The sequence below is a fragment of the Apodemus sylvaticus genome, chromosome 16 (assembly GCF_947179515.1).
Source record: "Apodemus sylvaticus chromosome 16, mApoSyl1.1, whole genome shotgun sequence".
NCBI classification, from domain to species: Eukaryota; Metazoa; Chordata; class Mammalia; order Rodentia; family Muridae; genus Apodemus; species Apodemus sylvaticus.
This window is the reverse complement of record NC_067487.1, coordinates 66,166,923-66,192,396: the sequence shown is the minus strand read 5'-3', so window position 1 is coordinate 66,192,396 and position 25,474 is coordinate 66,166,923. Positions and strand designations below refer to the sequence as shown.

Below are 25,474 nucleotides of genomic sequence, written 5' to 3'. Positions count from 1 at the left end.
ACCTTATGTGCAGCCAGTCAGGGTGCCTCTGGGACTAGCACCAGAGCAGTTGAGCTGTGAGGTGAATGTGTTGCTTTTCCTCGGGGAGTATTAACACACTGCCGTCAAGGTGCATGGACATCTGAGTATCCCACAGGTTGCAAGCTGAATGGTGAGATCCACTGTGGTGGTTTGAATATGCTTGGCCCAGGGAGTGGCACTATTTGGAGGTGTGGCCTTGTTGGAGGAGGAAGCATGTCATTATGGGTGTGGCTGTAAGACCCTCCCCCAAAGCTGCCTGGAAGCCAGTCTATGCCTAGCAGCCTTCAGATGAAGATGTAGAACTCTCAGCTCCTTCTGCACCATGCCCCCTGCCTGGATACTGTTACTCCTTGATTATGGGCTGAACCTCTGAATCTGCAAGCCGGCCCTAATTAAATATTGTCCTTATGAGAGTTGCCTGGGACATGGTGTCTCTTTACAGCAGCTAACTAAGGCGTCCACATTCCCTGATAATGTCTGGAGCTCACCACAGGCTTCATTTGCAACCTGATTTTCAGGCCACATTGTCATTGTCATTGCATTCTTGAGAGAGAAAGGACTCCTGAGTTGGAAGTTTCTGTCAGTGGGACTTCTCCCAGTGTCAGGAACAAGGAGTAACCATCCCATGTGGGGCCAGGACATCCATTAATGACTTCTGTCTCTGCTTACCCAGTTGATCAGTGATTCGCTCAGTGATGCTCTGAGAGTGATTCGGTCCACACCATCATCCTCCTTAGTCCATCTGCTCCTCCCCTCCCCTCCCCTCCCCTCCCCTCCCCTCCCTGACACCGACAAGCTCAGAGCTGCCCGGCTCACTTCTCTGCAGTTCAGAGGCTCCTTCCGAGCCAGGCCTGCTCTACAGCGCCAGCGGATCTTCAGCCTCCCCCAGATCACCCAGTGTGCATTGCTGCATTGCTTACGGTTGCTCGCTGTCTTCTGTTACACATCTAGACCCCAGTCTTTAACGGTTTTCTTTAAAGATATCTGTCAGTTTACAGTCTTCTGGAGTTTTCTCTTTTTGTCCTGTTTTTAAATTTTCAAATCCTTCAAAAATAGAACTCTAATATCACCCATAATACTGCTTTCCACTTGTCTAGGAAAAAAATCTGAATTCTTATAGAATCTAACACAGATATATCCTTAGGGTATATTTTTGCTAGTTTTTGGTATGTGTATATACATATATGTGCATATACATATGTATGTGTATATATATATATATATATATATATATATATATATATATATATGAGTGCTGTGTGTGGCCTATGTGTACATGTGTGTTTGGGTGCACATGTGCAAAGAGTGGAAGATGTCAGGTGTCCTCTATGATTTTTTGCCCTATTCTTTTGAGACAAGGTCTCTCTGAACCTGGAGTTGGGGCTGGTGCCTGTTGAGTCCCAATAGCCCTATCTCTGACTGTGCCCAGTGCTGAGGTCAAAGGCGCTCACATGGCCATGCCCTGATTCTTAACACGGGTGCTAAGATTCTACCTTAAGTCCTCATGTTTGCATAGCAAGTGTCCTTACCCACTGAACTATCTCTCTAGATATCCGCCCCTTTGAACCAAGGTGTGGGCTTACCTGCGTCTATAACTATCCCTGAGTTAACTGAGTGACCCATGATTAGGACATGCCTCCCATAATGCACCAGAGAGACAGTAATATCATAGTAAATACACAGTTTCCTAGTTCTTAGGGAAGTCCAGGATCCAACAATTACAGGATTCCCGCTAGCCCAGGAGGGTTTTGGTCAGTGGCTGGCACACTGGCCTGTCTCTTGAGAGAACCACAAGTCTCCAGTGAGGGCTGAGGGTGGCCTTCCAGAGAAGGGAAGTTCCCTGGCTGTGGAGCCCACAGAGATCTGTGGCCTATGGCCTGTTCCTAGAAGGGAAGGGACACTTTCTCCAGGGTACCACACCTGTGCAAAATACTCCTCGGAGATCCTCCCAGCCCATTCAATGCACAGGTCCAAGGGACGGCATGGGTTGGCCACGTCGGCACACTTGATCATCATGCGCTTGATGAGGATTTGGTTTTCTGGAAAGTTCTTCCCAGTAGGGTTGCATTCACAATCGCTGCCCTCACTCTGGAAAAGACAATCAGATCAGGACTGGTGAAGCCCACAGAGGCTAACTCACCCGGGCACACAGGCTTGCCTGGGACTTAGCAATGGGAATTGTTTGATTCCTACATCCATAAATAACATGCTAGCACAGTCTTTAAAAACCATCAAGATTGTATAGAATTTAAAAGGTGAGAAGCCCTCATTGTTGCCCATCCACTGACTTAGCATAACAGCTACAGGCTGTGTTTGTTCTGAGCAGTTGAGATCACCTTAAAAAGGGCTCTCTCCCTCTCCCTCTCCCCCCCCCCGACTCCTCAGAAATGTATGAAAACACAACTTTCCATTATTTTAATCCATCAAAAGTCGAGAAAATGTGACTTTTCAATTGTTTCTTCTTTTGTTTTCACTTGGTTTCCACACACTGCCCTCCCACCCCACTTCTTGAGGTATGCGTATGTCCACGTGTGTTCCCTGGCTGGGTCTCGCTGAGAGAGAATTAGTATCAAGTGTGAAGCATGCACATTTGGGCCAAAATGCGAGAATGTGTGTTCAGCAGTCTCTAAAGACATGGTTATGCAGTGCTGTAAACCTATGGGGTTGGGAGGAGTGCCAGTGGCCAGGGCATGGAACCAGGCCCGTGACTAGGTGGGTATGCATGCATGCGTTCACAGGCCGATTTCACAGAGCCTGGGAAATTATTCTCTCCAAAAGGCACCATGGGTTTGTATGGAGCAGTTAATTAGCTCTCCAGAGCTCAGCCAAGCTGAAAGACAGCCTGACATGTAGTGGGATTTTGTTTTGAGGCTGGTCCTCTTTATTGGACCCCTGAAGGGAAGAAGGTTCCAGAAGCTGTTGTCCCAACACCCTAAGAAGGTATTGTTTACTGCAGACGATGTGGCGGGCAGCAAATCTCAAACAGAAAGGGAGGTATGGAGAGATGACCGTCTCAATTCCAAATTCTGTATAGTTTTCTGCCCAAAACTTCAAGATACTTGTTCCCCTCTACCCTCTGCCGGAAGGAACGTGCTGGCATTGTGTGATGGTGCCCATGGGAGGCGAGGTTCCACACAGGTGTGGTGGGCACTCTTCCTCCCCTGGGTTGGTCATGTGATAGATTCCATAGACAGTGTCCTTACTGATCATCAAGTGACCCTCAAAACATTTATTCTACCTTTAATAGCCTGGAAATTTATGCTTTTCAGGAGCCATGGACCACTTTTATGGTTTCCAACGACAGTCGGTTTCATGTTGATAAAGAATGAGCATTCTGTCTCTTCTAAAGCCCAGATTTGTAAGGCGCATAAGGCAGGTTCAAGGTAAATTTCTCTCTTTTTAAAATTTTTATTTAATGTTGGGAGCCAGAGAGCTTGGCTCAACGCCCCCAGCTGAGCTGTTTGCACAGGTTTCTTGAGAGCAAAACATCCCGTGGCTTAGCTTGATTTCTGCCTTCCTGCCCGGTGTGGTACGGACTTCCCAGGTGCCTGACCTATGACTATAATTGTTTTCTCCTGTTCCTTCCCTGGCCTCTAGTATATATATTGCTGGTCTCTCAGTAAGGTTGGGGGAAGGGGGACATTCTCCTTGCAGAAAAGCATTTTATATATTTTAAACATATTCTTTTTGTTTTCTTCAGGTCTTCCATACTTCCCTACAGATTTTTGTTGTTAGCTTGTCTCTTTTTATTTTATGTTTTATTTTTGAGAGAGGGAGGGAGAACATGATAAATTTATAAAAAGAAAAAAAGCTTACATTTTTCTTTTCTAGTCACAAAGTTAGCTTTAATTGTCAACTTGACATAGCCTAGGGACTCCAAGAAGGGAGTCTTAGTTGAGGGATTGCCCAGATCAGATTGACCTATAGCCCCATCTCCGGGGGATTGTCTTGATTGTTAATTGGTGTGGGAAGGTCAGCCTGGTGGTGGTGGTAGCATTCCCAGATAAGAGGGTCTCATCTGTAAGAACACTGGCTAAGCGTGAGCCGATGGCTGTGTCGGTGAGCTTCCTTCCTCCTTCCATGGTGTCTGCCACACTTCCTTGGCTGGGAGTGAGTTCCTGGTCAGGATGAATGCCACATGAAGTAGCAGCATTGCGGCCTTCAGGCTCGTGGTCTTGAATTCTTGCCTTAACTTCCCTCCAGGAAAGACTGAGAACAAATAAACTTTTTCTTCCCCAATGTACTCTTCATGAGGATATTTTATCACAGCAACAGAAAAGAACTAATATACTTGTTCACTTTGATGATACTGGGAAGAGTTTGCTTCTGTCAAGCATTCCCTAGCTTTGAGATCCTACGAGTCCGAGGAACAGAACCGAGACAGCATGAGTCGTCCTGCCAAACAACCGTTCATTCTGCTCAGCTGTGGGCTCCTCCATCTCAGCACTGTGTCTCAGAGGCTGCCAGAGAAATTGCGGTAGACAGCTGTCAGTCTGTCCTCAGACCCAAGCTCTTTCCCCAGCTCCAAGCTGATAATCACCTCACCTTGGAGAGGCAGGAAATGCTTTGGTGCCAGAGCAGGCTCTCAGAGAAACACGCTCCAGTATCTCGTTACATAGGCTAGCTTGCCTCCCCTCACGGAAGCACACTGCACTATCTCATTACACAGGAGCCCTTACCTCGGCTGCCAGAGGCTTGTTGATGCTGTTCACAAATTTGTTCACGTGTTCAAAGTGTTTGGTCATCTCCGTGGCCAAAACCATGTCGATAATAGCCTGGCGCAGCGTTCGATAGTGGTTCCTAAATAAGAAGACAAAGTTGCCTGCTCACATCATGAATTTCGATGCCATTCAGCATTCTCCAGTGAATGTGAAGAGAAAGAAAGTGAATGTCACGTGACCGGCAGTTGTTTGGAATAGTAGTTCCCACCCCTTCTTTTGAAAACACTAGGACAAGGAAGTGGAAGGAAGGGACAGGCCAAAGTGGCAGTCTGATGAGGTTTGACTATGTTCCATGCAGACCGGTTCCTACTGGTGACGACCAAGTCTCTTCCTTTTATATAATCCTTTGCTGTGGTTGGGACAATGGCTCAAAGGTTACCAGAAAATCCCTGTCATCTACTCAAGTTAAGAGGCTGACTGAGGAGCTAAGCAAACTGGCTCCTGGAAAGAATTGTTTCTCTACAGCTCCTTGATACGATAGAACTTAAGTCCGAATTAGAACAACCACTCTCAGTAACCATAGAGATTTTTCTAGAGCCTAAACTGGGAAGCTCATGTAGACAATGTCATGAGGCCTGAGTGACCACCAGGCCCTTGCCCAGGTCTCTCCTCAGCAGCTTGCTGGTGTGATACAGGAAATAGCCATAGCCTGACCCCACAGTTGATAGCAGGCAAGAATTGTTCCACCACATCACATCAAGGTGCTGTCTCTGCATGAGAAACCTGCCTCATTCCCAGCATCCTCCCTAGGACCTCCTCATGGGGATGAATTCTCAGTGGCCCAAACTTGCTGGAAATGCAGGATTATATATTGGCCTCGAGTTGCAGGGGGGGGAAGATAAAAATATCTGATAGATTTGTTGGTGAGGCCAGTACCGTTTAGGCAGTGCTTTTCGGTGCATAACAAACACTTGCTTTCATGGACTTACTAAAGGCTAAATGAGATTTTCAAAGCATGAAAGGCAGCCTAAAGAGTAGAACTAAGTTCAGAGGGGCAAAGCTGATTCATAGTCTGATGCAGTGAAGAACCACTGTTTCATTCCCATCTAGTCAGAGAAACCAGAGAACATTCAGTTTCTCTTTTAGCTTCCCAGACCCTAAGCCCAGGAGCCCAATCATGACAAACCTGTCAATATTCTTGAAAATGTTGCACTTGGTGTCCTTGACGGTGAGCTGGAAGGCCAAGGCTGTGTGGTGACTCTCCAAGACCGCAGTGTCGTTGTAGAGCACTGCAAGCTCGCTGCCTGCGTTGCAGAGGAAGGAGTTGGTTCTTCCGGGGTGATCCACATCGTGGACTGTGGCCGCAATCAGAGCAGCCACCTCATCCAGCTGGTCCAGGCTTCCCTAGGGTGGGGAGAGGAATACTGAGCATTGCCCTCAGGCTTCTGAAGACCAGCATCCACCTCTGAAAGAGAAGGGCTTGGGGCTGGAACCTTCAGAATGTCCTTTCAGTTTCCTCCTAGCCTTAGCAGAAAGGTGACCTTGGGCTCAGGAGTCACTGTCCTGCGCTATGTATTCTCTTGAGATCATAGAAGCTACAACACCTGAACTGTCTAGAGTCCATTTGCTAGTTCTTTGAAAAAGAAGCCAAACCGGTCTTTTGACTTGCTGCTGTGACTCTCTACCATGATGCGTAGACAGTAGGCGGCTTCACAAATATTCTTTACGTGTCAGCTCCTGCAGGCATCTTGGAGAGCCAGCGGTAAAGAGCACAGCCAGCTCACAGGGTGAATGGGGCAATAGCAGAAGTTTGGCAGCGAGGAAGGGTCAAGAAACACAGGGGCTGGGCTAGCAGGCAGCAAAGGCTTAGAGAAGCTCACCAGAGCTTCACTGTGCTAATACTGAGCTCAAAGGACAGCAAGCATTCTCCTTAGCGTGTAAGTTAGAAGAAAGCTGGCAGATGGGGTGTTATGTAAGACACCGAATTATGAATTCATTCCGTGTCAGATGCCTAAAGGTGCTGGGTATTGTGCATAGCACCAGAGTTGAAGCCGTGATACTAATGGGTGAGATTAGGTAAAGAGAGTCCCAGCTTCCCCAGAGTGTAACCTCAGGGCTAGGCAGAGCAAGGCAGAGCAGGGCAGAGCAAGGCAGAGCAGGGCAGAGCAGGGCAGAGCAGGGCAGAGCAGGGCAGAGCAGGGCAGAGCAGGGTAGTACTGACCACGGACCATCATATGGTGAAGGGAGCACTCTGCATCTGTGAATGCAGACAAAGTCCATCATTCATAGCTTCTGAACACTCGCCTTATGGCCAGTGCAATGGAGGGCCTCCTCAGCTTTATTTAGTAGCTGTGTACAGCTACTGGGATGGTTTGTATATGCTTGGCATAGGGAGTATATATATATATATATATATATATATATATATATATGTGTGTGTGTGTATGTATATGCATGTATATGTATGTATGTATGTGTGTATATATAGGGAGTTTGTATATGTTTGGCCTATTGGGGGTGTGGCCCTGTTGGAGTAGATGTGTCACCGTGGGCATGGGCTTTGTCCTAGCTTCCTGGAAGTCATTCTTCTACTAGCAACCTTCAGATGAAGAGGTAGAACTCTCAGCTTCTTCTGCACCGTGCCTGCCTGGATGCTTCCATTTTCCTGCCTTGATGATAATGGACTGAACCTCTGAGCCTATAAGCCAGCCCCAACTAAATGTTGTCTTTTAGAAGACTTGCCTTGGTCATGGTATCTGTTCACAGCAGTAAAACCCTAAGACAACTACAAACTGACCAACAAAGGTCTATACAATGGTCAATGACAGCTTTCCTAAGAAAGTGATTTTGATTGCTGAAGTATGGTAGATAAGCAACAGGAGAGCAGGCAACATTGTAGTGGCTATTCCTGGTCGTCAACTTGACTATATCTGGAATGAACCACAATCAAGAATCGGAAGGCTCACCTATGATCCTAATCTAGAGGTTCAGAGATATATGTTTCTGACCTGGATCTTGGCATGGAGGTCTTGAAGCATAGAGGCTATGAATTCCAGAAGATTAAGACAAGGAAATCTCCAAGTTCAAGGTCATCTGGGATTAAAGACATAGTGGCACATGCCTTTAACCTGAGCCACACCCTCTGCTGGAGACCTATGTAAGGACATTGGAAGAAGACTCACTCTTTTTCTTTGCCTGCTTGCCTCCTTGGACTGAGCAACTGCTAGATCCTTAGACTTCCATCCACAGGTGCTGCTGACCATTTTTGGGGAGTTGGACTACAAGCTGTAAGTCATCCACAAGTTCCCTCACTATATAGAGACTACCCATATGTTCTGTGACTCTAGAGAACCCTGACTAATACAAACATGTAGTAAAGGAGAGGAGTCCAGGCAGGGAGTCCAGATGAAGTTACTGAGGGAGCAGAGGGAGCCCAGGGTGTGAACAGTGAAGGAAGAGGGAGGCAGGCCTCGGGGAAGACTAGATACGGCTTAGGGCGGTTCCAGCTTGCTCTCTTAGTTCTGTGGGAGGGAAAACTGGGTAAGGAAGACAAAGCTCAGCCTTCCTGCTGATGCCCTCCCAGGCCCTCGGGCAGTCCCTGTCAGTGCTGACTTGAAGTTATAGTGGGACTTTTTTGAATGCTGTCTCTCTCCAAGAAGGAAGTCACTTCCATCTTGAATCATAATGTCACAGAGCTGGTAGGAATCCTGGTTTGGCCCAGCCAGCATACAAAGTTTCCTGACAGCAACCTGGATGTTCTGGAAGTTCTTGGTGAGATAAAGAATAGAGAGGCCAGAAAATGAAAACCTGTTTGGTTCCCTTTCACTGCTATCAGAAGAGGCCACCATAACCTTCGGATGCAGCCTGCCACCTCCAAGCTCAGAACCTGGAACTGCTCCAACTTCTCCCCTACTATAAGTGACTTTACCTGCTCAGTGAGAACACAGGGGACCCTACCTTCAGTCTCAGGTGGGGGAGCTGTAGATCCAGTCCTGATGGAAGTCCCAGGCTAGCCCCCTTTTCAGACTAGTTGATGGGATGGAAAATACAATTGTACTTGTCTAGAGCTGCCTCTCCTCCAGCCCTCCATGGATTTAACCTCAACAATGGCCTTGGAACTTCTGTTGAGGTACAGATGATGTGCTTTGTCCTACAGTTTTATGAGCACTAAGCATGAGGGGTCTGATAAGAAATAGCTGGGATGGGGCTGGAGAGATGGCTCAGGGGGTAAGAGCACTGACTGCTCTTCCGAAGGTCATGAGTTCAAATCCCAGCACCCACATGGTGGCTCACAACCATCTGTAAAGAGATCTGACACCTTCTAGTGTCTGAAGACAGCTACGGTGTACTCACATATAATAAATAAATAAATCTTTAAAAAATGTATTGAAAAAAAGAAATGGCTGGGAGATGAGGCAAGCTCACGGAAGAAAAGCATGGTCCTGTGGGGATTAGTGGAGGGAGGAAGGAAAGGAGGGGAGAGAGAGAGAGAGAGAGAGAGAGAGAGAGAGAGAGAGAGAGAGAGAGCACATAAACATGCAGCTAGTAAAAACCTAAGTCTCTGGACATGGAGACCCCTGCATTGCTCTTTTCTTTCCAGCAGAAATTGATCTGCTGGTAAGGCACAGGCACAGCCTCGCTCCAGCCTAACCCAGCCCTTCCAGCCCTTCCTTATTCAGTCACTTTGGTCTAGATAACAAACAGTGCTGGCTGACCAGGCCTACCTGCTTGCAGTAGGTTTCAGGGGTGAGGTGAGAACAGCTGGAACATGTGGTCAGTGGCCACAAGCAGGGCTCTGGCCATACTGGCACACTGCCTCTGGCTGGACTGAGGATGCTTTGTAATAATAACATTAAGAAATTTAGCACTTAGGCTAATACCTGACAAAAGAGTGTTCAAATCTATTCAGAAGAGATAAAGACTCTACACACTTATTAAAGAAAAATTCCACCAAGAAGATATCATAATTCGAAATATTTGTACTCCAAACACAAGTGGACCCAATTTCACAAAAGGAACACCAATGCATCTAAAGTCACACATCAACACTAACAGAGTGCCCGTGGGTGACCTCAGGACCCAGGTTCTCATCAGAGGGTCATCCAGACAAAAACTAATAGATTTTGGGGTTCAATAACACCATAAATCAGTGGCGCCCCCAAACACCTTAGAACATCCTACTCAAATATTGAAGAACATGTGTTTCCCAGCAGCCTGTCGAGCTTTCTCTGAAACTGACCATCTATTAGGACACAAGGTAAGTCCTGACACACAGAGAACAGATAATCTCAAGCATCCCTTTTGGTCTCCATAGAGTAAGGCAGGGTGTGGACAACAGACACAGCAGAAAGGCCATATTCACGACAACCAAGTGACACGATACCAAGTAAAACCTGGGTCAAGGCTGAAATCAGGAAAATGTAAAATGTTTTAGAATAAAATGGAAATGAGAACAACAAACAAAATCTATGGGACATGGTGAAGGCGGTTCTAAGAGGAGAGCACATATAGCATGCTATGTTAAAAAAAAAATCTGATGCTGGGTGGTGGTGGCGCACCCTCTAATCCCAGCTCTCTGGGAGGCAGAGGCAGGCAGATTTCTGAGTTTGAGGCCAGTCTGGTCTACAGAGTAAGTTCCAGGATAGCCAGGGCTATACAGAGAAACCCTGTCTCGAAAAAACCAAATCAAAAAAAAAAAAATCTGGTGAGGTCTCATATTAATAACTTAATGATGCACTTGAAAGATCTAGGAAAATAAAATAAAAAACACTGAAAAATGTGTGGGAAGCAATAAAGCCAGGGTTTAAAATCAATGAAGTACAAGCAAACAAAAAACAATAAACAAAAAAAATCAGTGAAACAAGAATTGATTCTTTGAAAAAACACAAATCAACAAGATTGACAGAACATTAGTATGTTAATGAAAGAAAGAAAAAGGAAAAGGAATCCAATTTTATAAAATTGGAGATAAAAAAGGAAATCCAAAGAACCATAAAAACATGTTAAAAATCTGTATTTTCTCAAATCAGAAAACCTAAAAGAAATGGATGAGTTTCTTAATATATATAAACTAATTAAAAGTAAATAATTTTAAAAGCTATTGAGAAACGGTAATCCGAACTTCTCTAACTAAAAGGAGCCTCAACGAAGTACTGCCATGACACCTTCTCAAGTTATTCTGCAAAATAGAGACTGAAGGACATCCCCAGTTCTTATGAGGCACCATTACTCGGAATACCTAAACCACACAAAGACTCAATAAAAAAGAAAATTATACACCAATATCTCTTATGATCATAGATACAAAAAATCTCCATAAAATAATTATAAATCAAATCCAAGAATTCACTAAGAAGATTACCCACCATAATCAAGTTAGCTTCATCCCAGGGATGCAGGAACAGCTCAGCATATGGAAGTGAGCACAATCCAGGACATGATAGACTAAAGGACAGAAACCTTGTGGTCATCTCATCAGATTCAGAAAAGTCCTTTGATAGATTCCAACATTCCTCATGATGCAAGTCCTGGAGAAATTCGCGATTTGAGGAGCATATCTCAATAAATAAAGGCAACTTATAATAAGCCCACAGCTGTCATCACTATAAATGGAGAGAAATTCTGAGCATTTCCACAAAAATCAGAAGCAAGGCATCAATATCCACTCTATACCTGCTCAATATAGTTCTTGAAGTCTTAGCTAGAACTATAAGACAACTGAAGGAGACCAAAGAGATACCAACAGAAAAGGAAGACACTAGAGGATCCTTTTATGTGGGTGATATGGTTGTTATACAAGAAAACCCTAAAAACTGCCAGGCAGCCTCTACAGCGGATAAAAACATTGGTCAAAGTAGCTGGATATAAAATTAACACACAAATCAGAAGCCTTCCTGTACACAAATGCCAAACACTGAGATAAAAATGTGGGATAAAAAAATTGTTCAAAAAAATGTGAGATAACTCTTACCAAGCATGTGAAAGAATTGTGTAATAAAAGTGTTAAGACAATGACGAAAGAAACTGAAGATACCAGAAGATGGAAAGGTCTTCCATGTTTATGGATTGGTATAATTAGTGTTGTGAAAATGGCTATCCTACCAAAAGCAATTGACAAAGCCAGCGAAATTCTCATTAAAATCCCAACATAATTCTTTATAGAATTGAAAATATGATCTTAAGCGTTCAAGTGGGAACACAAATATCCCAGGTCAGTAACACAATCCTGAAAAGTAAAAGAACAGCTGGCAATCTCACCATTCCTGGTTTGAAGCTGTGTTACAGAGCTACAGTAACATGGTAACATGGTATTGACATAAACTCAGACATGTTGATAGTGGAATCAAACGAAGACTCAGACAGAAGCTCACATTCCTGTGAGCACCTGACATGCACTTGAGAGAAGATACTGTCATCAGCATATAGTACTGATGAAGCTAGATGACTGCACAAGAATGCAGAGACCTGCACCTCACCCTCTGCATAGAACTCCACTCCAAATGGACCAAGAACCCCAAAATAAGACCCAATCCAAGTCTGATAGAAGAGAAAGTAGGAAATAGCTTGAACTCATTAGTACAGGAAAGGACTTTCTGAACAGGACCCTGAACGCATAGGCATTAAGACCAAAAGCTAATAAATAGATGGAAAAGAAACTGTATTAATTATACATCTGAAAGCATCTAGCATACACAAAGAACTAAACAAACTTGAACACGAGAAAATAACCCAAGCTTTAAAATGTGGCACGGAACTTCTGTGCTACAGGATTTTTATTACTGTGATAAAACACTGACCAAAGGAAACTTGGGAGAGGAAAGCAGTTACTTGATAACTCTCAAGTCATACTCCATCACAAGGGAAGCTGGGACAGGAACCTAAGGCAGGAACTGGAGCAAAGGTCATGGAGGAGCACTGTTTATTGGCTTTCTCTCCACGGCTTGCTCAGCTTGTTTTCTTATATAACCTACGACCACCTATCCAGGGGTGGTACTGCCCCCCTCAGGATGGGCCTACCTCCGTTTAAGCAAGGAAATGCACTACAGACCTCATACAGGCAATCTAATGGAGTCACGTTCTCAGTGAAGATTCTCTCTTCTCAGATATGTCTAGGTTTGTGTCAAGTTGACAAAACCCAACCAGAAGAGAGCTAATCAGAATCCTCAAAACACAAATCACAAATAACTCAGAAACACTTTGAAAAAATTGTTCAATGTCCTTAGCTGTCAGGGAAATGCAAAGTAAAACTACTTTGATATTTCGTGTTATTCCACTCGGAATGGCCAGGCTCAAAACAAATGACCGCTCATGCTGGTGAGGGTGGGCGTGGGGTGAGGGTGGGTGGGTGGGTGGGTGGGTGAGGGTGGGCACGGGGGTGGGGGTAGGTTATTTATTGCTGGTGGAAACCTAAACTTGCACAGTCACTATGGAGATCAGTGTGGAGGTTCCTCGAAGGGCTAAAAATAGACACACCAAAAAGGCTCCAGCTGTATCCGTCTCAGGCACATACCCAAAAGATTCTACTTCTTACTGCAGGATGTTCGCTCATCCTACTTCTTACCAGAGAGAGAGGGAGACGCCCATCCACACTCATCATTGCTCTACTCATAATAGCCAGACATTGAAATCACCTAAATGCCTACCAGATGACAAATGGACAATAAAAATGTGGTACATTTACATAAGAGGATATTATTCAGATGCTAAGAAAAATGGAATTTGCAGGCAAATAGATGAAACTAGATACATCATACCCAGAAAGACAAGCACTGCAAATTTCCTCTTACATGTGGGAGCATTCATGCCCTACATGTGTGTGTTTCACGTAGGGGTTAGGAGAAAAGTAATCATCAATGTCACCCAACTAGGAATGATGTGAACTATAATCGTGACCCTGCCTGGCAAGATATACCCACCAGGACAGTAGTGTCAAATGCTGTGGGAATAACCAACCACTTTTAAAAGTGGTTACTATATCCATAGGATGAAATGCTATATAACACTGTTAATGAAGCTGAGAACCAAGGACTAGATAGGTCATATGCTCTGAGGGGAAGCCTAATTCTATTATTCTGCGAAAAGAACCTAGTAATAAAATAATTCCTGAGGACATATTGCAATACCCATAGATCAGAGCACCATTCAGCCTCTATCAGAGAAGTTGTTCCTGCAGTAGACTGTAATTAACAGTAGAGACCCACAACTGCACCACGTACAGAGAGTGGGAGTCTTTGTAGCACTCAGCCCTAAATCAATCAATCAATCAATCAATCAATCAATCAATCTCTCTCACATGCACACACACAAACACACACACATACAAACACACACACACACACACACACACGACTCTGAGGTCTCTACTGAAAAGGAGACAGAGAGATCTGAAGAGTCAGAGGTGGTAGATACCTTTAAGGAAAGAATGCTTTCCAGACACACAACAGAAAAGCTGCACATAGGAACTCAGAGACTCTGACAACTTGCATAAGACCTATACAAGCTCAAGCTAGACAAAAGGTCAGGATGGGGCAGGGGCAGGCGCAGGGGGTGGACACAGCATTTCTCCATTTCCTAGGAAGGTATTCACAACTGACAGCTGCTAAGAAAAGAAAAATTGGTTTCTCCAGTGGATTGGGAATGAGTGTATCAATTATACTCTAGGGCAAGCCATGGTTAGAAGCGGTTGGCCAACACAAATTGGACGCCATGTTCTGTTGTTGTTTTGTCTGTGAGAGAGAAAAGGACACGAGGTCGGTTGACTAGGGAAGTGGGAGAGGTTATGGGAGGAGTTGGGGAAGAGGATAGAATATGAGTGAAGTATATTGGATGAACTCTTTTTAAAGAATACATTTTAAAAAACCTTTAAACGTAGCCCTGGCATTGGGATTGGAAGTGAGTGGTGGAATATGCACTTAGCATGCAGGAGACATCAATTCCCAGAACCCACAGACTATATTTAAATTTTATCATCCTTAAGGAGCTGATGATTCAAGCAGGAGGTAAGGACACAGCTTCCTGACTGTGGTCATCAAGGCAGGAGGTCTAAGGGAAGGACCCTCAGCTGTCATTCCCACTGTAAGTGTCAGGGTGGACTGGCCCAGTGAACTTGGGCTGAACTTGACCCCAGACAGCCCAAGTCTCCCAGGTTCTTGCTGGGCTGTACATTCTGAATTCCTGGCTGGAGCTGCTAGAGTCAGAAGACATATTTTGAATTGTAAGTGGGTTGCAATTAGTCAGAACCTTGTTTCTAAGACTGTTTGAGAATTTCAGACCCAGTGCACTAGTGGGACTCCGAGGAAAAACCTAAATTTAGAGGAGGGAGGGGCAGGGAGATGGTGGTGACAGGACCTCTAGATTGTTGCACACGCCGTCTGGGTTTTCCTAGAGAAGGTCTGCTAATGGATGTCACTTCAGCTGCAAACTGGGGCTGCAGGGTCAGTCTGGTCGGTGCTAAGGCCCCAGTTGCTTTGCCCAGCCAGCCATGAGACCTCTGCTGTCTCATCCCATCTGTTAGAACCACAGCAGAGACTCAGAGGTGTGGGGCTCCTAGAGATGCTCGTTACAGCACAGGGCAGTGCAGTCATCAGTCTGTCTTTCTTTCTTTCTTTCTTTCTTTCTTTCTTTCTTTCTTTCTTTCTTTCTTTCTTTCTTTCTTTCTTTCTTTCTTCTTTTTTCCTTCCTTCCTTCCTTCTTTCCTTCCTTCCTTCTTTCTTTCTTTCTTTCTTTCTTTCTTTCTTTCTTTCTTTCTTTCTTTCTTTCTTTCTTTCTTTCTCTCTCTCTCTCTCTTTCTCCCTTTCTCTTTCTTTCTTTCTTTCTTTCTTTCTTTCTTTCTTTCTTTCTTTCTTTCTTTCTTTCTTTCTTTCTTTCTTTCTTTCTTTCTTTCTTTCTTTCTTTCTTTTAAATTCTTCAAAAGCATTACCCTTGGACCACATCCTTTGATATCTGGTGAAATGGCCAGAAATGGGTTTTGGCGAATCTAAGTTCCCTCTACCCATTTCTGTTCCTTTTACCTATCCCCGCCCCCTTAAGTAGCACATTCTTAACCCTTTACCTCTGTTCCAAGAGCATAACCCAGTGGCAGTATCCACAGATTTGTATGTGTGCAGTCTCAGCAGAATGTCTTCTGAGAACATCTCTGTGTCAGGGCCCGTGTGGACTAGGTACGTGCTGTATCTGAGTGACACGCCCTAGTCCTAAGTTTTAAGCTTTAGTTTAAACCATAGCAAAGGAGCTTTGATGTATGAGTCATGTTAGGTGAGAGGAGAGGTTGTTAAGGGAACCTCCCAGGTTACCCTTGTAGGGCCACCCCAAAATCAGCACCTGTCACAACAGCACTGAACTCGGCATAAGACTAACCAGAGGGTCACAATTAGGCAAAAGTCACTGACACACTCACTCACACCCACACAGGGTGCACATATGCCCCTCAGGCAGGAGAAAACTGGGTGGCTCCCATAGGGATGTATAATGGCCAAATTCTGACACTGACACTTAACCTTAAGCCCCACCACAGTGTACTTCAACTTAAGCGCTGTCCTGTGACTTCCCTTCCCAGAGCTGGTAAACAGTTATATATGGGTTCCTGGATCAGCCACAGAAGTAAGTCCCAGAGATAATATTTTAGGAATGTTCAAGAGAACAGAAGAACTAGTAGGAAGTCCTGAGTCTCTAACAATCAATTTTATAACAACAACAAAAGGTCTCGTCAAATTGCTATTTGTCGGGGCTGGAGAGATGGCTCAGCGGTTAAGGGCACTGACTGCTCTTCCGAAGGTCCTGAGTTCAAATCCCAGCAACCACATGGTGGCTCACAACCATCCATAACAAGATCTGACACCCTCTTCTGGAGTGTCTGAAGACAGCTACAGTGTACTTAATACAATAAATAAATAAGCCGGGTGGTGGTGGTTCATACCTGTAATCCCAGCACTCTGGGAGGCAGAGGCAGAAGCAGGCAGATTTCTGAGTTCAAGGCCAGCCTAGTCTACAGAGTGAGTTCCAGGATAGCCAGGGCTACACAGAGAAACCCTGTCTCGGAAAAAAACAAAAACAAAAAACAAATCCAAACAAAAACAAAAAAACCCCAAAAAACAAGAAAACCCACACACAAAACCAAAAAACAATAAATAAATAAATAAATAAATAAATAAATAAATAAATCTTCTAAAAAATTGCTATTTGTCTAATGTATTTACTAAGACTGAGTTCTTGGGGGCTGGAGAGATGGTTCAGTGGTTAAGAGCACTGGCTGCTTTTCCCAAAAAGTTCAATTCCCAGTGACCACATGGTGGCTCACAACCATCTGCAATGGGCTCCAATGCCCTCTTCTGCTGTGTCTGAAGGCAGTGATGGTGTACTCAAATACATTAAATAAACAAATAAATAAATAAATAAATAAATAAATAAATAAATGGATAGATAGATAGGAAGGAAGACTGAGTTCTTGGTTCTCCACCCCAGGAGATATCCAGCTTATGATCTAAAATCTACCTTCACTCTTTCCTTTCCAAGGAAGAAAGCCGTGGCGTGCAGTACATCGGCAGCGTGGGTGGAGTTGTGGTAGGCATTGGAGGAGTGGTAGTTAGCTTCAATCACTTGTAGCCAGGCCCGAAGAGTGGTTTCAGTACAGTTTAAAAATTCACACACTCCAAACCGAGAGAAGACCTTTAAGCCCAGGTACACAAGTGGCCTGAAAACAGGAAACAAACGCTGGTTCAAGCCAGTGGCCCAGAACGTGATATCTTTAATGGCAGTAGAGAACAGAGGGACTTTTGTGTATGTGATCATTCAACATGCTTGCAGCCCAGAGACACTGGTACTGCTTAACCAGCCCCCCTTTGCAATGAGGTGCCTCGGGTGGGTCAGGTTGTTCTTAGGTTATCTGTTAAGTCAGAAAGCCTCTGTTGGCCCCCCTCCACCTCTGCTTCCACACACGCTCTGCACAGCCTTTGTGCCTATAAGAAGAACTCAAGGGAAAAATGAGTGGTATGGGCGGTCCCGGCAAAGTCACCTCACTTAGAGTGATGTTACTTTATAGATGAATCATTTATATGCCACAGACCAACATTCCAGGAGGAGGTAAGTCTTCTCCTAAGACAAAACAAACTGCTTGTCCTGCAGACAGAGTGGACTCAAAGAAAATCCACAGTGCTATCAAATCCTATTTCTGTATGGGGACGGGAAGGAGGGAGAGAGAAGAGGGAGACAGAGAAAATGAATTTTCGTTGTCCAAGCTAGTCTTGAATCCCTGAGCTCAAACAACCCTCTTGCCTATCTCCCAAGTTGCTGATGTGTACCACCGACCCTGACTGACAATCTGTTCCTGTAAGGTGGAAGGGATGAGAAAACAGACTTCCAGGCTCACAGGCACAAAGGAATCAGATATGGGGAAGTGTGCGCTGACCCTGGACCTTTCCCACAGACACATCCTCTCCATACAAGAGAACATTCAGGACACGGAATTCCATCCTTAGAAATGAAGGCCTTGAGCATGGCCTTCAGCTGCTCAGCCAGAGATGCCACTTACCTTTTATGTGTAACGGCTTCCAATTCAAAGATGTTGAAGTCCCAGCTCTCCTCATTAGCAAGGAGCTGGGCGATGCTTGGGGGGACATCATTGATGGTGATGGGCATCGAGAGGTGACTGTGACTGTGGTGCACATCTGGGGGTAGAGGAGGCAAGTTAGGTGTGGGCTTTCCAGCGTCTTCAGCATCTCGTTATCTTTATGGTTGCCACGAGAAACAACATCCTCAACTCCCATTGGTAGGGAGATTTTTTTTTTTTTTTAACACTGGGGCTCTTCTTGAATTATGAAATCTCAAGACCATAAACAGAAAAATAACTCTAAGGCCTGCTTAAACATATGGAGAATGGGAATCCTTATCTAGCAGTGCTCTGAGACATGACTTTAGTCAGGGGCCTGGCTTTAAATGTACACCATGGAGAGGAATAAACTCATGAGACCAGCCGGAGGTACCGCAAGGCCCTTGTGGAATATTCATGACCTGGGCATGACACAGGCTGGAGAGGGGTGATCAGTAACAAGTGGTAGGGGATCACTTACTCTTTGTAAACACATACTCGTTCCCTGACAGTCTCCTCAAGCCGTCCTGGAAAAAAGACACAGTGTTAGCCCTGGGATTCGCACCCACTGTCATCCTCTTCAGCTCTCTCCTCAGCCAGAGGCTGATTCCTGACCAACCTGAGCTGGCTGCAACTCCAGGTCAAGACAAAGTTCCAAGTGAAGTTGTAGCAGCAGCTAAGAGATGGGGGATGCTCTTCCTTCCATAGTGCTAGTCCCAGGGGCGAGGGGTGGGGAGAAAGTGGTCACCAGCCCAGTGCTGGCAGGCCTCACGCCTGAGCAGTGAGTTAGCGCACAGCCGCTCTCTCCTGCCGCTGCGAAGCCATGTAAATGCAGCCACGGGGATGATCTGTGTGATTCTGACATGTCCAGAGGCTCTCAGGACTGAGACATTTTATATTCTCAGATGTGCCCTGTAAAATGTCACAGAGCCATATTTGGGGAAGAAGCCTTAGAAAGTCTTTTAAAGTTGCCATTTTTCCTAACTGGAGCCTTTATGGAGCTGAGGTTTTGAAAGTGTGGAGGGAAATCTTGACCGTCAACGTGCGTGGATGGAGAGCTATGTGACCCAGCAGTAAAACACAGTGTGCAAGTGTCTCTGAGGCCTTCCTAGAGCTAAGCAGATCACGGGACTCCGGCCTAATAGGCAGCTCAGGGCATCGACAGATGCAAATTTTGAATGTAAACTATAGGAACTGCTGTCAGGTAGCAGAATTGTGCACAGGGGATTGGCTGCAGGCAGAAGGAAGGTCACTGGGCGTGTCCTTAAGGATCTTGCCCTGGTCCCTGCCTGTCACTGTTCACTCTGCTCCCTGCACACCGTGGACTGACACGTGTGAAACTGCAGGCAGAAACACTTTCTTTTAAGCTCCCTTTGTCCTGGTCATGGCCAGGATGCAAGCATGAGAGTAAAAGTGACAGAATTTCAGTGCCCGGCCATTTGCTGGCTTGTGAGTTTGAACAGGATGCTCTTGGATCTGTTTCCTTGCCTTTGTGTCTGTGCCCGAGTCCCTTGCTATTTAAATCTTTGTGTAAAAGTCACTTAGAATGCTTAGCCCCAGAAAAGAAGTGCTAAAGTTTAAAGTAGTACTAATGAACACTACTCATTAATTAACGAAGGACTCCCTTGAAGCCACACCTTGGATCTTTATGCAAAGATCTTAATCTTCAGAAACAGATGAGCAGGTAAGGAACCTCAGCCACAGCTGTCGCATCTCTGTAACAGATGTACAGCTCTTGTTTTAATACACTTCCCGATGAGGCAGAACCCCAAACGGGCACCTCCTGACATCTCTGGACCCGGAAGCACAAGATGAAACATAGGTGATGAGGTGGGGTGGGGTACATGGATGGAGGTGGTGGCTTGTTCTGGGACTCAGAGTCCCTTGGTTGTGATCCTGAAGGAACTGCCCCTTATAATCCTCTGGGAACTGAGGCTAATTCTGCATTGGAATGGACTAGCTGGTGCCAGCCTGTGGGCCAGGAACAGCAGAAGGCTGGTGGGAATGGACTGCACAGCCAGTCAGCTCAGGTTTTGAAGGCTGCCTAGAAAAAGACATTTACAAAGACTAGGCTAGCACAGGGTCATGTTTTACTAGAGAATCCTGTCAGCTCGGCGTTTGAGGAGAAGCGCGACAGAAAGCTGGACTTTGCTGCTTCACTTGCTGACGGTGATATTCAAAGCCAAAAAAGCGCAGCACAGCAGGGTCCAGCGGGCCTTAGACACCGGTCTCAGGCCCATAACCTGTTATGTCTCTGACGGCTGGCAAGCACAGCCCTTGAATTGCCCTGCTTTGAGCCCAAATGGCTCAATTCTGCTTTTGTGTGATTAGACACAGAACTTGCCTGTGAACTTCTCAAAAGACGGACCTCTGTCAGTAGGAGTTTGGGAACAGCTATCATCTAAGGGCTTTCATTGCAATCATTCCTTAGAGTTCTCACTGGGGTTTAACTACAGAACCATCTTGTCCTGGTAAACCCAAGGGAGCTTAAATGTCTTCTGTACAATGCCACCATAATTGTGTATAATAAATGCACACTCTTCTGGGTAACATTTTGGGACTGTTTATCCAACAGTGCAAATGCAATGTACATGTTCCATCTTTCCTCCTTCCACCTCTTCCCCCTTTTCTCCCCCTCTCTCTCCCTCTCTCCCTCCCTCTCCATCTCTCCCTCTTTATCTCCTTCTTCCCTCCCTCCCTCCCTCCCTTCCTTCCTTCCTTCCTTCCTTCCTTCCTTCCTTCCTTCCTTCCTTCCTTCCTTCCTTCCTTCCTTCCTTCCTTCCTTCCTTCCTTCCATTCATAGAGTTTTACTGTGCAGCTCAGGCTGACTTCAAACCCGCAGTCCTTCTGCCTCAGTTTCCTGGAGTGCTGAGATCATAGATGCGTGTGTATGTCAGGACTAGTTGTACCCTCTTTGCCCCCTCTCTCAAATTTGTTCTCTCTCTCTCTCCCCCCCCCCCCCCTCTCTCTCTCTCTCTCTCTCTCTCTCTTTCTGCTGGTTGAATTCCTAAGAAATAGAACCCATATATTAGGAGGGCTAAGTGAATGGGTACAGTGTTGCCCAAGGAAATGTAACTACAACCTTCAACCCCACCCTCTAATTTGCACAGAGAAGAATCAGAAACAGGAGACAATATGGCCTCTCTCTGTACGTTTAGCCCTCCGTCACCTGGCAGTTCCCTACTATGATAGGACTTCTCAAGGCTCTTTCCATGGTTAATCAGGTGGTAGTAAGATAAGCATCTTAGATATTGCTATAAAGAAATATAGCACAGCTGCCTCGAGCTACCCACTCGAGCTGATGCCCATTTATACATCACGAGCTACCACAGCGCACTGTGAGGATGCTAGCGGGTCTTTAGTCAACACTCTGCATTCCTGGGTTTTCTTATCACTTACAGTCATCAGGCCTCCAACAAGATCGCTGGTGTGAGGATCTTCATCTTTGGTTCCCAGCTGAGGGGAGTACAGTTCTGTGGTCCGTAAAATTTCTAGAACTCTGTCCAAGGCTTCTGCTACTGTGACTGGGCTGTTTTCTTGAGCGGCATTGATTATATTTATAACCTAAGAAGGCAATGAAGAGAAAGAATAAAGTTGAGGACATTGAGATGCTACTTACACTCAGAAGTCAGACATATTCAGAAGAATTCAGCAACCACACACCATTCAGAGACCCTCTCTCTGAAGCATGCCTACACGGCCCATGGCATCCCATCTGAGGACTCTGATTCCCAGGGTCCCTCGCTGACAACCTTTCCTATCTCTTGTTCATAGGTTGGAGTTCCTCGGAGACAGATTTGGGTCACTCTCACTGTATGGTCACTCCAGAAATGGCTCCAAACACACACAGTCCATTATGAGATTTCCAAGTTTGTCTTCCAGACCCCTGACGTAGAGACTTTCCAAAGCCTTCCTGCCTCCCCTACTACAATATCCTCTGTGCCTACAATGGGTCCTGGCCTTAGTCCCCTCCTCACAAAGCAAGCAAAGAGTAACACCACCAAAGACGCGCTGCTCTCCCTGGGGCTGAAGACAAGGGTCCCTCTACTCAAAGCCTGCTCTGCCTGTCACCCTGCAATGCCCCAAGTCCAAGTGATTCTTCCCCTAGACATTGTCTGATCATCTCTTTCTCTTCACCTCTACCACAGCTTCCTAAATGCGAGTCAGACTGCTCCTACCATTTCCTGCCTGGAACTCCAGAAAAGCCCCCAGATGGCCGCCGCTCTTACACCTGTGCCACTTCCTACCCGTAGCGTGGCGGCGGAACACTTTACAGGGACATCTGGGCTTGAGCAGGCCATGTCCATCTAACCTCCTTCAAAGGGTTTTGCTACACATAAGATACATATCACCTTATTTCCGGTCCAAGTGGCCAGAATGAACTAAGTCAACATAGCCCAGTCATCATCATCCCACCTCTGTGGGCCACACCCCACCCTCCCTGGCTTCTGCCCCAGTCTTGTAGAACATCTCTATGCTGGTCTTTGCTGCTCCTGTCCCAGAAGTCTCCCTCTGACCAATCTGACTCTCAGCTTAAGTTTGCCTCCAAACCTGACTTCCTCTATAGAGAAAGCTTTTCTGACTACCCGCTCACCCAGCCTGCCTATAGCCCTTCTCTCATTCTCTCACAGAGTTTTCGCATGGCTGCCTTCACCGCATTGACTGCATTGTGCAACCACGTGTTTATTTATTATGTGTTTGCTTAATATATCTGTATTCCCCACTAGGCCTTAACTTTGCTATCCGTAGACTACAGCTCCAGGTCAGTCTGACACTGGCCACACAGTAGAGGTCATGGCTGTCACTCACCTTTGTGATGGGGGCCTCAATGGTCATAGAGTGGATCCTTGCCATAGAGGGGTAGCGGCGATTCTGTAGGCTTGGTGCTAGAGAGAAGGGAAGACAGTCTTTTTTTATTTTTTATTTTTACTATTTTTTTAAAATTAGATATTTGCTTTATTTACGTTTCAAATGTTATCCCCGTTCCTCGTTACTCCTCCAAAAACCCCTATCCCATCCCCCCTCCCCCTGCTCACCCCCCCTCCCACTTTCCTGACCTAGCATTCCCCTACACTGGGGCATCGAGCCTTCACAGGACCAATGGCCTCTCCTCTCATTGATGTCTGAAAAGGGCATCCTCTGCTACATATGTAGCTGGACCCATGGGTCCCTCCATGTGTACTCTTTGCTTGGTGGTTTAGTCTGTGGGTGCTCTGGGGGTTACAGGTTGGTACATATTGTTGTTCCTCCTGTGGGGCTGCAAACCCCTTCAGCTCCTTGGGTCCTTTCTCTAGGGACCCTGTGCTCAGTCCATTGGTTGGCTGTGAGCCACGGGTGTTTTGATCCCTGGCAGAACAGTCTTATCTGGTTCTGATGGTGTAGTTTAGGCTAAATACAGCTGAGAACTCCCCTCACAGACGAGACCTTGTTGTTCTAGGATCTCCTTCCCCACAACTCTGTTAGTCTGATCATCTTACATTTCCCTGGCGCTAACCACTCAGCCCCACAGACACGAAAAGTGCTGTGCTGTCAGAGGACTTGACAGGCCCCACTGCACAGGGGAAGTCCGCGGAGGCTGGTAGATCCTGATGCCTCATCCCTGCAGCCCAATGACGTCACCAGACTCCCTTTCCCATGGGTCACGGAAGCCCTTTCAGACAGCCTTGCTCTGGCCTCCCAGAGCTACAGGATACATGAATGTGTTCCTGCTCTGTGACAGGACAGGAGATTAAGTGTCTCAGTCTGAACCAGTGAGCTAGGTCCGCCCTGCTCCTTCCTCAGCCATTGGGTTCATGTTGCTCAGGACCTGATAGTTCAGGCTCTAACCAGGACACTGTCATTTTAAAATGATTTTTTTTTGTTGTTTTGAGTAGGTGACTCTTAGATGTGGTTTAAGATTCAAATGGTAGAAGCCTTCCGTTAAAGGCCTGTCTTTAATATTTCCAAGCTTCCCTGTGGGCACCCTAGAGAAGTCAGACTAGCTTCAGAGATGGGAGGACTTTATCCAGTCACCCTCAGGAGGCTCTAGAACTGGGGCTTCAGTTGACCTGGGGCTCGAGAATGGCTTCTGCCGAGCTCCCCAAGTCCCACCTTGCCTCTGTGGGACCACAGAATTGTCCCAAGCAACAGGCCGGCTGGCTCAGGGGCCTTATCCAGCATCCTCTCCACCGTGTCCTCAGTCTATGTCATGATCCTTGCTCCCTGTCCCTTACACGCCAGCCACGTGCCAGGCTGCCCTGCTCTGAAGGTCCTCTGTTTTGTCGCTAGGCTCTGCGCTCTTTTCTATTCAAGCTGCTTCTCTGGTTCTCAGTGACTGAAAGACCTGGGGAGCCTGCCATGGCCTCCACTCTGCCTTTCTGTTTCCCCTTCTAAGTCACTCCCCTCCCACAGGCAGCGGCCATCCCTTCTCAGCCCCTACCCGCTGCCCTTACACTTGTCAAATTAAAAAAAGGAAATGTGGTCGGAGTGTGGTGCAGTGGTTCAGCGCTTGTCTTAACGCGAGATCCTGGGTTTCATCCTTAGCACCACAGGAAAACCAGAAACCACACACAGGCATGTGTGCGCAAACACACACACACACACACACACACACACACACGGAAGCAGGGAGGGGAAAAGAAAGATAAACTGACTCTGAGACTGGGAGGCAGAACTAACCCCAAATAAATGAGTGAAATGTATCTGCTCTCTGCTCTCCAGTTCAAATCCCTGAAGCCCTCCCTCACCCCATTCTCTTTCCTTCTTGGTTCACGGGATACTCTCACATTTTCTCTCTTCAACGTTCCTCTGTTTCTCACAAGAGTGCACCTACAGATTTGGGCTCAGACCCTGCTATAGACCCTGTCTCAGCGCCTTCCCCAGCCTCTGCCCTGCCCTACCCAGCTCCTGCCCCGCCTTGTCTTGAATTGCAGCTCCCCAGATGCCCTCTTCCCCTCAGAACCACCTCTGTGTCTCCTGCTCCCCTGACTCAGAGAAATGGCTTCCCAACATCCACTTAGATACTTAGGCTTGATTCATTAAACTCACAAAGCCTTTGGTGAGACTGACTCGTGGTCTCTGGCCTTTCATTAAGGAAAAAGCCAATGGTTGTACATTGAGACTGGGAAGCCAGGACGCCGCCGGGCCCCTTGCCACAGCACCCAAGGATGACTTTGCCTGGCCACAGACACTGCATTGTTTGGGTAGAGATGTGGTCTGACACACGTTGGGC

General features: G+C 46.2%; 1 protein-coding gene across 1 annotated transcript in view; it reads right to left on the bottom strand.

Moving 5' to 3' along the window:
• Pde8b (phosphodiesterase 8B) overlaps positions 1-25,474 on the bottom strand; it is a 118,296-nt gene that overhangs the window by 2,567 nt on the left and 90,255 nt on the right. Inside the window, exons 14-21 of the mRNA XM_052159649.1 lie at positions 23,074-23,150; positions 21,664-21,828; positions 18,746-18,791; positions 18,208-18,343; positions 17,172-17,370; positions 5,869-6,086; positions 4,701-4,821; positions 1,942-2,109 (exon numbers count right to left, since the gene is read on the bottom strand). Coding sequence (XP_052015609.1) covers positions 1,942-2,109; positions 4,701-4,821; positions 5,869-6,086; positions 17,172-17,370; positions 18,208-18,343; positions 18,746-18,791; positions 21,664-21,828; positions 23,074-23,150 — 1,130 coding nt within the window. The remainder of the gene's footprint in view (positions 1-1,941; positions 2,110-4,700; positions 4,822-5,868; positions 6,087-17,171; positions 17,371-18,207; positions 18,344-18,745; positions 18,792-21,663; positions 21,829-23,073; positions 23,151-25,474) is intronic.